Source organism: Acomys minous (assembly GCF_964271855.1).
Source record: "Acomys minous genome assembly, chromosome: 9".
NCBI lineage: Eukaryota > Metazoa > Chordata > Mammalia > Rodentia > Muridae > Acomys > Acomys minous.
In genome coordinates, this window is record NC_140490.1 from 6,126,740 (window position 1) to 6,142,726 (window position 15,987).

Sequence of the window (15,987 nt, forward strand, 5' to 3'; positions counted from 1 at the left end):
CTTTACTGAATGCATGTTATACGCCTAAGTACCTGCAAAGCTAGCCATGGAACACAAATACTTTTGTTTAATGATGACACGGCTAACTGACAGGTAAAGATTTATATTCTAAGACCTTTTTATCTATGAAGCACTTGGATTTGTAGTATTTGAGAATATTAGCTTTTAGTACAAAAACTAAAATAGTTAAAACTTTATCTATGGGGCCGGGCGTGGTGGTGCCCGCCTTTAATCCCAGCACTTGGGAGGCAGAGGCAGAGGCAGGTAGATCTCTGTGAGTTTGAGGCCAGCCTGGTCTACAAAGTGAGTCTAGGATAGCCAAGGCTACACAGAGAGACCCTGTCTCGAAAAACTAAAAAACAAACAAAACAATACAACAACAACAAAAAAACTTTATGATTTGAGCCTTGGTTAGCTTTGAACTCACAGAGATCTGTCTGTCTCTGTCTCCAGAGGTCAATAATTACAAGACTGCATCCAATTATGCCTGGTGGTAAAATTTTAAAAATAACTGTTGGATGTATATATAGTCTCACAATCAAAACATTTGTTTTAAATGTGTGTGTGTGCACATGAGTGCTATCTCCTTAGCCCCACATTAAAAAAATACATGAATTTAGTGTTTGTGTTTACATGTTTCAAAGCTCTAGTGTGGAGGTCAGAGGTCACGGGCACCTTTATCTGCTGAGGCATTTTGGTGGCCTCAATTGCATTTGTGAACTGAACACTCTCCTGATTATATTTGGTCTTAAACAACAGTTGTCAGTTTGGGAAATTAAATAATAAAACAAACTAGACAAAACAAACAACTTTGGAAGTCCCTTTCTACACTAATTATCCCTACAATGATTACAATATGGTAAAATAATGAAAACAGCTTCTTCTTTTTTTTTGTTTTTGCTTTTTGTTTTTTTGAGACAGGGTTTCTCCGTGTAGCCCTGGCTGGCTTCGAACTCACAGAGATCCACCTGCCTCTGCCTCCGGAGTGCTGGGACTAAAAGTATGTGTCACTACACCTGGCTCGAAAACAGACATCTAAGGAGTCAATGATTATGTCATTTCCCTATGCTTTCAAGAGACATGCTCATTGTCTTCCTCTATGAAGAACAAGTGGTTTATTACACCCAATGGCATTGATACCATACACGTGCATTATTTTGTTCCTCAATGACGAATTTGCTTTTAATACATTTAAATAGTAGTTGTAACACAAATTCACACTTCTTTAGGAGTTTAAAACTTGCTAGTATTGTTCAATCAATGATCACAGCTTCTGTACATGGTAGACAATACTGAGTATGCAAATAAGGGTAGAGTTCCTAAATCCCAGGCTAGTCACATTAATTTCCTCAAGTTTCATGAGTGAGATGGCTCAGCCATAAGAGTGCTTGGCCAGATCAATGCCCACACTCACACGGTGCAAGGAAAGAATGACTGCAGTGAATTCCTCTTTGAGCTCCACACATATGCTGTGGCAGGCAAGTGCTCTCCAACTAAATAAATAATATAATTTTTTAAAGTTACTACAGTCATATAATATTGCAAGTTGATATATATAAAACAGAGCATTTGACATAGTTCTGGCTCAATATTATAGCCACAAAAGAGTCATAAACTCAGTTAATTATCTGTCAATTAACCTGGGTTCATACTGAAGTTAGTGTTTTCTAACAGTTAATTAGAAGATAGATATTATGCAGACAAAAACATGGTCTTGACTGTATCTTGATTTTGCCAACAACAACCACATGGAATTTTGAATCTTGACAAGACTGTCCTTCTATTAGGAGAACAGAAACAAGACTAGAAAATTAAGGCCAATTATCAATATTTCCTTGACAAAAACAACAACAACAACAAAAAACCATATCCTATGTTATTTTTAAAAAGATGAGAGGGAGAAAAGACTTAAGCAGGAAGTTCATAAGCAGGATTTAAATTAATCAGTCCCTAACAACTGTTAAGTACAACCTTAGGAAATTAATTTGCATAATGATAATCTACATGTGATAGATAGGGCTGAACTTATTTAAGTGGCATGATAGCTCACTACTCCGTCTCGCCCCATCACTGCTTCAGCAATGAATTCTTATGAAATGTAATGCAGCTAATGAGGTAGCTTTTTAACTGAACAAACTGACAGGCCCCATATCTGCAGAGGCAGCTTGAAACTGTGCCCAACCTCTTGGCTTCCCAAGAGGCTTTTCAAAATTCAATAAATAACATCTGTAGGCGATGTTGGGTGCAGACCTAGCAGAGTGCGTCATAACACTGTGCTGGCAGAACAAAGAAACCATGACGACTGCCAGGTTTCCATGGCAACTGCAGCGAGGCTCTGAGAGTATAATAGCACATCAATCACTGTCCAAAAGAACTTCATTATCAGCTAGAAAAAACCTTTAGGATCTGTTTAGTGTGCAATTGTGGGTTAACTCACCTCAAAGCCTTGCTCTCTAGCAAAAGTGGCAGCTTCCTGGAAGAAAAAAAAAAAGGACAGTTAATTATAAAGTGCTAGATAATGAAGAAACAATTCATTTTGAAATCCATTCAGTCTTCTTTTTACACAATTATCTCAATATACTCACATGGACTAATTTTTATTTTTACCCTAAAAATATTTCCTTTTTGTCTTGGCACCAAAAACAATGGGCCACATAGTGTCAACACCCTTCACGAGCTGGAACACAGGAGACGCAGGATGTGTTTCTACAGCAGCTGCCACAGTGAGTTCAGGTGTTCTGACCTCACTCAGCAAAGAAAGACATTCACTTGAAACCCAAGGACTGTGCTGGTGGCTACATTTCTAATTAAAACAGTACCTCTCAGAGAGCTCTTCTGGGGATGAGAATGCCTGCTACTAGATGTACAGATACTGAAAAAAAAATATTTTGCAATCCCATGATGAAATTTATAGAGCCAGGGATCACCAGTGGCTGTTAAGTCACTGGGTGAAGGGACGACAGGGAACCGGTTCTTCATATAGAGTCAAAGTAGCACAGATTACATGCTGGTCACAGGGAGCCGAGCACAACTTTATAACAGAAGGGATCAAGCTGTCATCGTTTTAGCCCTGTGATCAATCCTGTCACTCGTAGTGGGACAGACAAACCTTCTGTGCCTGTTACGATGCAGAATGGAGGTCACAGTATCAACCAGGAAGTAGTCTGGCTAAAATATCTTAATTCCATTTAATCAAAACTTTAGCCCAGGAACTTGTAGTCACAAGAAAAAGAAAGGAACAAATTAAAAGAGACAATGATAATGACAATGAACAAATCTGTAAGATGGCACACATTTATAGGGCATTTAGTTTTTTTTTTTTTTTTATTTAAACTATAGGCGACCTCAAAGATAAATTGGGGAAGGGAAATGAGCAAAACTAATGCCTGGACCGTAGCTGGATTTTACTTTCAACAAACTGGCTGTGAAAGGCACTTAAACAAATGTAATTTGAGAATTAGAAATGTGAGGAACCATCAGTTTGATATTAGGAATAATCAACATGATAAGAGAAAGGTCTTTCGTCTTTAAAGCTGAACCCACAAGTATTTAAGAATAAAATGTCACAAAAGTTGTAACTTGGAATATTTGGGGGGCAGTGGAACAAAAGGAAGCAAATTTGACAAAACATTGACAACTGTGAAATCTAGGTGCAATGAATATGTGGGTTGAAAAGCTTGTACTCTGTGTATCTTACCCCTGCTTTGAGACAAGGTCTTAAAAGATATCTGGCTGGCCTGCGGCTGTTAAAAGGGAAGGCTATCCACAAACTCATACAGGTCCTCCTGCTTCTGCCTCCTAAGGGCTAACGTTAAAGGTTTGGGCTACCGTGCCTGGCTTTTGTCTAAGAGGAAAAGGCTACAAAAGTTAAAACTTAACATTTTTTTTAAGCCGGTGGCAGCGGCACATGCCTTTAATCCCAGCGCTCTGGAGGCAGAGGCAGGCAGATCGCTGTGAGTTTGAGGCCAGCCTGGTCTACAGAGTGAGTCCAGGACAGCCAGGGGTACACACAGAGAAACCCTGTTTCAAAAAAAAAAATTTTTTTTTAAAACATGAAGTTCTTCTAGCCTTTAAATATTTCATGAGCACAATTTAATGAACATTATGATACACTCTAATGCTTTTCTAACAGACTACTGAAAGACAAAACAAAACAAACCACCCCCAAACCAAAAACATACCCACATCTATGTAACTACATCCTTACGCTTTTACTGTTTATCTTGTGCACACATTTTAATTTTAGGAATGAAAGAAAATGGAGGCAATGTTGCTTTTCATTTTACTTCCCTCTTGAAAGTGAAAAAAAATTGCAGACAACTGTCAAGAGTCTCTACATCTCAACTTACATTCCTCCAAAATTATCTTTGCCAAGAGATATTAATAGAAGGGTGGGATTTGAGTCCAAGTAGTGAGCAGATCCAACTCAACTAGCGCGGCTGCGGCAGCAAACCATGTAAGGCAGAAAGCACAGTCAGTGCCTTCAGGATAAACGCGGATAGTTCCTCCACGTTGGGGGAGATACTAATGAAGAAATATATGCACGTGCTTATGGTCCGCTATATTAATAGCAGAGCTTTAGAGAAGCTGTACTTTTGAGGGCATGAAGAGTTGACAGTTTCTGATGATAGCTGAGCAGTGAGGCTATTGTCGGAGCCACAGCCGACAACGAGACACACAACATATACCCTTGTCAACTGGTTCAAGCAAGCAAGGCTATCCTCTTTTTCAATTTACTTATAAAAGAACGTTTTGAATCCACATAGTTAATCATATTTGCTGGCTGAGGCAAACAATGTGTTTTAAAGGTATCAATGTATTGTTTTCTAAGCTGTCCTAATAACTAAATGAATTCTTGGAGGAATAATGCAACTACATAGCTCCGGTGAGAACTACTACCATACTTACTATTATTTTAGATTTATTTTATGTAGATGAGTGTTTGTGTGCCGTGTGTATGGCTGGTAGGCTGCAGAGGCCAGGAGAAGGCATCGGGTTCCCTGGACCTGGAGTTACCAATGGTTGTGAGCTACTGTGTGGGTGCTGGGAACCAAACCTGGATCCTTTACAAGAGCAGTAAGTACTCTGAACCAGTGAGCCATCTTCCCAGCCCCTAAGAACTACTTGTCAAGCCCAGCCTGGGCAACAGTGAGTTCCAGGACAGAGCGCTGGGGCTTTGGGGTAACTAAAAGATAAGGAATCTGAAGAATTTAATTCTACTGTCTCTTGAGTGCTGGGATTATAGGTCTGTGTCACCATGCCTGGCTATATTGTTTTGATTTTTTAATGCCAGCTTTGTTCATATACTAATAAATTAACTGTAATCTGGCATATTAAATATTAATGGCCAGAATAAAAATATACTCATATATGTATGTTTTCTTTTCTTTTAGACAGGGGCTCACTATGTAACCGAAACTGGCCTGAATCTTGGTATGTAGTTGAAGCTGGCTTTGAACTATCTCTCTTCCTGCCTCTATCTCTCAAGTGCTAGAATTTTAGGCTTTTGCTACTATGCTTGGCTTCAAATCACTATATTGGCAGGTATGCCTTAGGACATTTTCACATATGGAAGCATCAACACATTTCTGGCTTAGGATGGACAGACAGGCTTACGAAAAGCCAACACAATTCTCTATCCCAGTGCCTCTTCACACAGGCTTTCACCACGAGAGCTAAGTCCTTGTTCTATGCCTTAAAATGATCTTATCTCCTGGCTTCCCCTCACCTTCCTGTGATCTTGGACTGGTGCCCCAAGTCACACCATTAGAGAAGGCAGCTGCCTCACATCACTGTAGACTCTGTCACTGCTAACCTCTGATCTGAAGGTGTTTGTAGATACAGTGATAGAACAGCATTCATTTTTCCCTCTTAGCAAAACAAACAAAACAACAGAGGGGAACAGTTTGACCCTGCAAGAATTTTAAGCAGAATTTTTGCTCTCAGAATCACTGCATCAAAGAGCAGGAAAAAAAGGCATTAGGTCAGAAAACAGGGAAAAAAGAGTGAGCAGAGATGGTGGGCAGAAAGTGCGGCAAGCTCCGAATATCAGGAGTAATTCCAAGTGAACTGATCACACTAAATTGAAAAGGACTTGTTAGTGTGCCATTGCGGTAAAAGTGAGAAAAGAAAACAAGCAAGCCCCCATCTGTGCTGCCCTAGGGCGCCTCGTACTGAGTTTCACAAATCTAATGAAGCAGTCAGGTTAAAATCCAACCACGGAGTGGCTGTGACATGTGGGGCACCACAGGGCGGTGCCTGATGCAGGTGATTATCTGTGTGATAATCATCATATTTACAGGCTTTCCATTTTAGATCTGACATAAAAAAAAATCACAAAGGAGGAGGGATTAAGGAGATAAACAACTGACATGGAGGCTTTCCCGCTCCCTCGAGAGTACAGCACTTCAGTTCATGCACGGCAAACAACACAAGCAAAACTAGACAGGCCTGGGAAGACTATTTCTGATCAGCCTGCACACTTCACATTGGCACTTTTTTCCACTTTGATGACTTCCACCATTATGCTGTTTCAGAGACCGGTCACATCTTCAGAACACTCCCATTGCTGGATATGCTATAACACAGTGTCATTTTTCCTTTACAACGAATGAAACTCATATAATATGTCTTTTGCAATAACAGTCATTTTTTCCTTCCTGGAATGAGTGTTGTCAATAAAATGATACATAATTAAAGTCCTACTCTTGTCTGTACCACGCCACTTAGGAGCCACAGTAGGCTTGCTGCTTCACCACCCAGGCTAAAAATGTGCTGACCAAAAGGCACCAGATATGGATTTTGAAATGACGTTTAAAAAACATAGCTGAAATTTATAGTTAATAAAACTGGGGCCGGGTGTGATGGTGCACATTTTTAATACCAGCACTAGGGAGGCAGAAGGAGGCAGATCACTGTGAGTTTGAGGCCAGCCTGGTCTACAAAGCGAGTCCAGGATAGCCAAGGCCTAACACAGAGAGACCCTATCTAGAAACCCACCCCCCCTCCCAAAAAATTTAAAAGATAAAAAATTAAACTATGGCATGCTTACATCAAGGGCTTTAAAAAAGCAAATAGCAAGCTATTATTAAAAAAGTACAACCCTAGAGTGGGCGTGGTGGCACACGCCTTTAATCTTAGTACTGGGGAGACAGAGTCAGGTAGGTGATCTCCATGAGTTCGAGGCCAGCCTGATCTGCACAGTGAGTTCCAGGACAGCCAGGGCACAGAGAAACCTTGTCTCAAAAGGCACAAACAAAAACAAAACAAAAACTACAATCCTCAGATTATCCAGAAAAGCAAGTAGATATTTGTGTACACAGAAGACAACTGTTTCTTTTATAATCAACTGATGAGAAAAGCCCTTTTATTTTGTCTAATGTATAAAAGTTCTTATTTATATAAAGCAGGGTTAATGGAATTGATATTTAACTAGAACTGCACTTTGTTCATGCTCATTTCACTCATTTGTAGCTAGTTATTATAGAAATGCAATTTGTACATATTGGCCTGGAATCATCAGACGCTTCCAAGCTCACTTACTGTAGGAAGGTTTCCTTTTCTTGTGGTTACTTAGGATGGGTGTGACTATTAACCCACACAACCACCACAGCTCATGACCTTGCCCCTCCTGCTTCCTGTGTTGCACTTCAAGACCACGGACCCACACTGGAGCCGCCATCTGCTTGTTCCTGCCCTACACCTGCATCTCAGACATGAGGGGCCCTGGGTATAGGCTGCAAGGAGAAGGCGAAGGCAGGTTTAGGTAACACACACAGACAGCAGCCCACCCATATGAAACACGCCATGGCCTTGCTGTTCCAAGCAAGGGTACAGGAGCTCCAGGGCCTGGCAGTGTGGCTCCCATGGGGAATCACCATGGCCCCTGCCCGAGTGCTGAGACTCAAAGCACAGGAAGATCCCAAGGGAGAGCAGGGCACCAGACCGATGCTTCCTTTTCACATTTTCACCTCTCAGTCAGAAAAATATTTACTCCTAAATGTGGATTTAGACTATGAGCATCTGTTAGGATAGAGGGCGCCAGCTGTTGCAGATCTTAAAAGGAAAAGATAACACTCTTAAGTCCTAAACAGTGTGAAATGGATGACTCTTAAGGCATGATGACACCTCTTGTCCATTTTTTCCTAACTAGAACTTAAGAATAAAATTTTCTTTATACAATACAAAATTCAGACCTCTCTCTCTATTTTGAGGTACGATGCTCTTTTTGAGTAGAGTGGCTTCCACTGTAGTAACAGCCTTCAAGGGAAGAGTGCAGGGCTTAAAGGCAAAGAGAGAGTTCCAGTTCTACAGCTGGTCTGCTGTGGAGCAAGTCTCTCGCTGCATCAGTTTCTTTATCTATTGATTAAGTTTTGTTCATTTTGGGCTAATACTAGTTTTATTGGATTATGCTAAGATAAAAATGGAAACATTTCCCATAGAAAAATAAAGTCATTTTGCCTACTGAATGCAAGTTCTTGGGCAGTTTCTAGAAGGTGAAAGACCTAGTGTGCGTCCAATGGCCTGTCTTCCATGAGCCATGTGCTGTGGCAAGCCCGGCAACAGGTCCAGCGACCTGGCTCCGGTACTCACAGCCTTGGATACTCTTCCTTAGAGTGTGGGCTGCGGCTAGTAACCGGCTTCTGAATAAATGACAAAAGGTCTTTTGTTCATCCTCTTTAGCCCATTTCTTCTCTCTCTACCTTCCTCTACTAACTCATTAAGTTCCATGTTGTGAGGAACCGCATTGAGAGGAAAATGGCCAGCACACAATGAGTACTGGCGTCTTTACAACAGACATTTCAGCAAGGTGACCATAAGCCTGGATCACTCTAATTCGTCCTACGACAGACCCTTAATCAGAGGTACCAAAACTTCAAAGCAGTGGTCAGAAGATCAATCACAAGGCAAGCAGACTATGGACAGAAACTTTAGATATATGGTTTTAGAACATGTTTGGATACCTCAGTATGGTAAACTATTTCTTTCTAACTGGGAAATACCCTGTATAAAGAATTATTTTCTTTTCTTTTTTCCTTTTTTTTCTTTTGGCATCCAGTATTTCAATTTCTATGTCATATGTTATTCTAGGCAATGACACTCTTACTGAGACTACAGTAAGATTTTTAAGTAGTGCTGGAATACTAAGGTGAGAAAAATATTGAGTTAAAGTCTAATATCACTGTGAGGTCTGCGACAGCTGTGGCAGAGATGTACCTCCAAGTCATATTGAAATGTAATGATAAATACCTGTTGTTTCCTTCTTTTTCACATCACATATATCAGAACATAAAGACATATTGTTTAAGCTTCTAAATGTTTTCTTGTGCAGTTCTTCAGACTATGAACTACATTTTCTTCACGCTAGCTATAAAAGCACTCACACTTTTCCATATGAGACTGCATTAGTGCTAACACTTCAAACGTTTTATTATTACCAATGAGAAAAAGTTTTAATTTATAAAAAAAAAAAAATGAAGGCTAGAAAGTTGCTAAGTAACATTTGAGCCTGGGAACTGCTCTTAAAAAGAAATTTCATTCACAAAAATGTCTGAACTGGCTTTTCCAATGAATATAACGTATAACTTTTTGGAGATTTCCAACCTGTGCTCTGACATTTATTACCATATGCTTCCTGTCTGCAGAATGCTGAATAGAAATATTATTTAACATTTATTGAGTGCCAGAAATTCTGTGGGCCAATGAGTAACTGTAAAGACAGACATGGCCTATGTCCAATAGGTATATAATAAAAATTAGATAGGCAGTATATAAATTATGCCTCTATTAATGAAAGTTAAAAAAACATTTAAGAGACAAAACACAAGCCCCCCCACCAAAAAAAAATGAGTCTTAGTTCATGAGACTTAACCCTTTCACAAAATGGTTGATTAGCTAGCCGACTTCACTGTTTTAGAAGAAAGAATACTCCATTTTTACCTTTAAACACATTTAATGATGGCAGCTAAAGGAACCGTGAACTTAATAGAAACTTCACCACAATTTAAGACTGATTACCTACATAGGGTAACTTCTAGAACAATGCAAGTTTTTACTCAGTAAGTGGTGTGGTGTGGGTATGGTAAGCGTACTTGTTAGTATTGGTATATATACACATAACAAATCTTTAAAGAGAATGAAGACAAGACAGACTAGGAAAAGCCTCATGGAAGTATTAGGCATCTTATTTCATTTAATAGGACAGTGTGGGCTTTAGTATAAAGGCTTAAGTCATTTGTTTACTCAATAAATGCCAACCTCTTCCTTTGTCTCAAGCCCTGAAAATTTACAAACAGAAATTTACAGGTTTGAAGAGATTAAAGTATGCCTGAGACTAATGAGCTGTAAGTATTAAAAATGACATCTGGATTAGCGGCTGACAAAATGTATTGTCAGTCTGCGTGCAGACTGTGGACATGTGTGTGAATGATGCATGGGTGCGGGCGTGTATGCCACGGTGTGTGTGTGTCTAAGTCAGAGGTAGCTTCTAAGACAATCTAACAGGTGAAACTGAGGCTTTACTGATGCCTGGGACCGTCACGCTCTTCACCCTTTCCCAGGAAACCTTCTCTTTGGCATTTCATTGTGTATCTTCTTTCACTTCCTCTCTTATGTTTCTACTGCTTGTCTGCATTTGCTTAATGTTCTAAAGAAATGTAACTAAGTTCTCAGCCTTTCAATCTTTTCCCCTTTCCATCGAATGGGGTGTGCACGGATGAGAGGGGAAGTTCTCACACCCCTTGGTTTGCTATCATCACCAGACAACCTGCTGTACTTTCTGAGTTCTTTTTCACATGTTCCAAATTCTGCCACATCCGATCTAAACCTGCAAAGCCCAGGTTTCCAATCCTCCTGCCTCACAACTAGGTCATACCTGTATCTTGCAAGCTTGAGTGCTATAGTCTACCAACTAGGCACTAGTACTGGTCTCACCCAGTCAGAATGCACCCTATACACAACCGCAAAGTTTGTCTTCGCATAAGAATGTTCTAGTCAGATTTTTACTCTTCCTTTGTATATGCATCATGTGCCAGTCAAACTAGAGTGCTGGCTAGTCTCTGAGCATGCCCAGGCTCCACGCCCCACTCTGCTTCATGCTGCCTTGCACATGTAGGCACTAAAGGAATTAGAATCCCTTCAGCCACGCTCGCCAAACTCCCACCCATCCCTTCAGGGTCAGTTCAGCCATCTCTCCCGTAATGGAAAGCCTTCCTGGCTTGCTCATGAGTGGCTTCTTGAAATGTGTAAGGACTTTTGCTCAGGTTGTAAAGGCGTCTCAAACTGGCAACTACGGAATGATTTGTATAGATAGCTTATCTTTCTTACTGAACTATACATTCTAAGTGCAGAAGCTCTTTTTTCCTGTTGGCCTAAAATATATTTTTAAAAAACCCGTTGACTTTCCAAATGATAAGGAAAAAGCAAAGAAAAGGTAAGCCTTGAAATACTGCCACATTACATTGATGTATTTTCTTGTGACTCTATTATTATTATTATTATTATTATTATTATTATTATTATTATTATTATTATTATTATTATTATTCAAGACAGGGCCTCATTACGTAGCTCAAGTTAGCCTAGACTTAATCTTAATTCTGTCATAAGCTTATAGTTTTATTTCTTTCCAAATAAACAAATCAGTTTCTTTCTTTTTCTTTTTTTCCTTTTTTGGTTTTTGGAGACAGGGTTTCTCTGCGAAGCCTTAGCTGTCCTGGACTCACTTTGTAGACCAGGCTGGCCTTGAACTCACAGTGATCCACTTGCCTCTGCCTCCTGAGTGCTGGGATTAAAGGCGTGTACCACCACGCGCGGCCTATAAATCAGTTTCTTGAGAATACATAGTATGAAACAGAAAAATGTGCACTAGAAAGAGTTAATCTGACAAATCTAATTTAAGGGTCTGAACTCAGTCACCCATGCTATGCAGAAAGTGCTTTACTGACTGAGGCATATTCCTAGCAGTATTTTGGAGACAGAGTTATCAGTAACTTCTCTTTCACTATAACGCCCTTTACATTACCCACTGCCAATAGATGACAGTAACCTATATTTATTTTGAAAAGATGGCAACGAAAGGAGTCACAATAAAGTAAAGATATATTATTGAAATGAAAATGATAAACCAAGGCTAGTAACGTAGCTTGGTGTTAAGACAGTAGTATAGAAAACGATAAACTGTGGAGGTAACGTGCACCCAAGCCTCAAGATCTGTTCTACCCAGGGTTTTCAGAAGCATTCCAAATGACTGAGGGATACTACAGAAAACTTTCTGTGTAGTTGTGGAATGAAATATGAACTATCATTAATATTCCCAAAGCAAAACATACCACATTTGTAAGGTTTATTGACCGTGTTATACTTAGAGACAGTGCTGAACATTTGATGAGTACCCCCATCTGTGAGATCACTGTGGCAGTGTTAGCCCCTCTGTGATACTCAAAGGGCACGGGAGGTACTACGTAGAATCTTTTCGTTATGATGATCAGGGTGGATTATTTTATTGTTGTTATCCATGCTAAGAATGAAAGAAGGTAATGATAATTATCTTCCACCCTCTTTAAGAATCTCAGGAGTAGATAAACATATAGGATACCATTTATTTCTAGTTATATGACAGCCTGGTGGGATCCTTTATTAGATAAAAATACGGCAAAGAAAGTAAAGATGAAAAGTAAAAGGGTATTGTATTTTGTAATTTAAATTAAAAGGAAGGAAAAAAGGAAGAAGCTGAATTTGATTCTAGTCTAGAAAGGTGAGTAAAGTTACAAGTGCATTGTAAAAATGACAGACATCTAAATAAGTAATGTAGTACGTATGCTCCATGTGAAAAGGAAGAGTGCAAATTCTTCAGTGATAGATGAGAAAACAATAAACACAAACTGTTTAAATAATGAAATATAAAAATACCAAAGTCGTGATATAAACAGGACTTTCAGGCAAAAGTCTTTCTAACTCTAAAATTCAGTGACCATAAGATGGATTTGTTTTGTGTGTATGTGTGTATGTGTGGAGGCTTTAACACTCATAGCCAATTAAGGAAGGTCCTCCAAAGAAAAGTCTATAGATTAAGAAATGACTGGCCTAAATCATTGAACAGATTTAAACCCTGGTATCTGTAAAAGGTAAAGTAATATTTTAAAAGTCAGGAAAAGACTCATTATTTCTTTCTAGAAATCAAAATACAGGAAACCTTCCTCTTCATTCATCGATACTTAAAACAAACTCTTGCCAAGAAAATCAAACCGTAAAGTATAGAAGACAGAGACTATGAATCATCACTGGTCATCAAACTTACATTTAATAATTAGGGTGCAGCTTCAAATGATGAGCTGACTTCCATGAGGTTTAAACTCAAGTTCAGTAAGAGACTTTAACTTTATAGACGGCATTTAGATGTGGTCAGCAGAAACAAGAGCCATGTGGTGGAGGGATGACTGTTGGTGAGGGGAAATGCAGGAGAAAAGAAAGACATGAGGAAGCCAGAAGGTAACAGAGGAGGGACCCAGGAATAGGCTCAGAGTGAACGCTGTGGCAGTGCTTCTTTGGCTAAAGTCAGGAGACAAGTGCTCATAAATTTCATATCATGCATTTCCTACTTGATGGGAGTCTTGATTAATGCTCCAGTAAAAGATGAGGCACCTGTCATTTAAGAGGCAGAAATTATTTCAGGAGAATTTTGTGCCAGTCAGTTCTCAAGGAATTTTAGAACATACGGAACTCGGTACCACACGACTGCAAGTTACAATTTGCCCTTTATTCCACGATCAATTTGGATTTTATTTAACTGTCTTTTAAAAGTTTTATTCCATCTTAATTTTAACCATAACCATTAATCTAAGAAATAGAACTGCAAGTGAGGTCTTATTACGTACATTGTTATACGTCCTAAAAGCCAGGCTTGTGCATTTTTTTTTCCCCTGATAGGAACTCTTTAAAAATTACCAGGACCACAAGGCAGCAATCTTAAACTGCTGAAATCGGTGTGTTGCTTACTGAGCTGTTAAGGGGCAGTCATGCAGATGCTGTGGGATTCTACAGGCAAACACTAAGGATGTAACACTACCTCAGGAGAACATGACATACTGTGGCATCAGGCAGGCCGTATTCTAGGACGGTGATTTGATTCCCCATGTTTTACCTCTTCAGAATGTGTTTTACTTTCACCCAACATCCTGGCTCCCGGGGCTTTAGAACTATCCTTTAAATAATTTAGAGTCCTACAGATCAATGTCCATTTTTTTCTCCATGTTACTAATACTTAGCAATTTTCCCCCCCAAGGCTCCTGGGTATAGACAGGGAAGAACAAAGGAGTGAGAAGCCTATTCAGAGGGGCTGACAGAAAATACCTAAACCGGGAAGCTACTGAAGTGTCCAGCCGTGACCAAGATGGCTCTTGTCTTAGGAAGTGGCTGAGCTCCTGAATGTCAAGAGCTGACATGGCTTAAGAGTGGAAGCCTCAGTACAGGCAGTGTGGGTGGAACATGGGGGTGGGAGGGTGGGGACAATGATTCACTCAATTCTTTGTGAGATCTTTGGTGGGGAGCGAAAGAAAATGCCCCCAAATAGAGCAGTATCTTAATTAATTTAGTAGGAATGGAATTTAAAATCATGATTCATTTGAGGAAAATAAGATTAAAGGCACCTTTTTTTGGGGGAGACATGTATGAAATTAAGAACAGCACAAAAAGAAAAGGACTACATGCAATTCAAAATGATATACATGTGACCATCAGTATGATATGCCACAGTGTATAAGTATTGGAAGATGATACTAACATGGCAAGAAAATTCAAGTACTTATATAAAAAGCAAAGTCAGGCCTTTAATCCCAAGACTCGGGAGGCAGAGGCAAGTGGATCGCTGTGAGTTCGAGGCCAGCCTGGTTTACAGAGAGAGTCCAGGACAGCCAAGGCTACACAGAGAACCCCTGTCTCTGGGGGTGGGGGAGTTGGGGGAAAGTAAAGTCAGTCAGGAATAGCTTTATGAAAACGAAGATTTCTGTGTTGGGAAGAAAGAGAGTTAAAAGCATAAAGCCAAATGTATTAGAAGATGCTAAGAGAATCATAGGCCTATGGCTCATGGGTCATCAAAAAGAATACATGAAGCACGGGTGGTTTTCTTTGGCTTGAGAAGGTTTTCAGATCTGAAAAGCTTAGGAGGAACACAGCACAGTGCTGTCTGGTTTTAGATGGCACTGTTCTGGGAGAGTCCTGAGGTTCTGAGGCTTACTCTAAGGAAAACTGTTAGAAGGCACGGGTGCAGGCAGCAAAGAGAGATCTGGGGAGACCGCTAAGTACACGTTATTTTCTAGACCCATTTCTTGGGACATTATTATACAACAGTACTCACCAACAGCAACCACAGTAAATGGTCACTTTACTCCCTGTCCATGTGTATGTGCGCATGTGTTCACTGGTACATTTCTTATTTTCATCAAGAATACATTATTATCTCCTGAAATAAAACTGAGGATATTTACAACATGGCAATTGGAACCCAGACTCAGGAAAGCTGTTTGCGGGCATCTTAGAGTGACTAGAACATGGCAGGTCCACTACGGTAAGCTATCTTTCGCTGACCAAGCCCTGAGCATGTGTGATGGGGGCTGTGGCACTATAGTAATTCAGTAGACATTAATGTGGGCCATGCAGGTTTGGTGATGCAGACGAACAAGGAATACCTGAGAAGGGTGGTTAAGTGGAAGCCTAAAGAATAAGTTAGGTGAGTAACCCTGAGTAACAGGGCAAAAAGAGTCAGGACACAGGTAGAAGCCCATGCAAAGGGCCGTAGGAGACACGAGAAAGAGGCACAGCGGGTGGAAAGCAGCCAGTAGAAAGACAGTGTTCTAGACACTAAATTTTGGTCCATATGAAAGGCAAGACAAGAATCAGAAAAACTAAACTAAATACCCATAATACAATACAATCAAAGAAAAAAAATATTCAATGAATGTAAAGCAAATAAAGAAACCACATTTGCTTTGC

The 15,987-nt window shown here is 39.9% G+C and overlaps 1 protein-coding gene across 3 annotated transcripts in view; it reads right to left on the bottom strand.

Annotated features, from left to right (window-relative positions):
* Window positions 1–15,987, bottom strand: part of ADK (adenosine kinase) — a 390,229-nt gene that overhangs the window by 77,052 nt on the left and 297,190 nt on the right. For all 3 annotated transcript variants that reach the window (XM_084795010.1, XM_084795009.1, XM_084795011.1), the window contains exon 8: window positions 2,438–2,473. In XM_084795010.1, coding sequence (XP_084651136.1) covers window positions 2,438–2,473 — 36 coding nt within the window. The remainder of the gene's footprint in view (window positions 1–2,437; window positions 2,474–15,987) is intronic.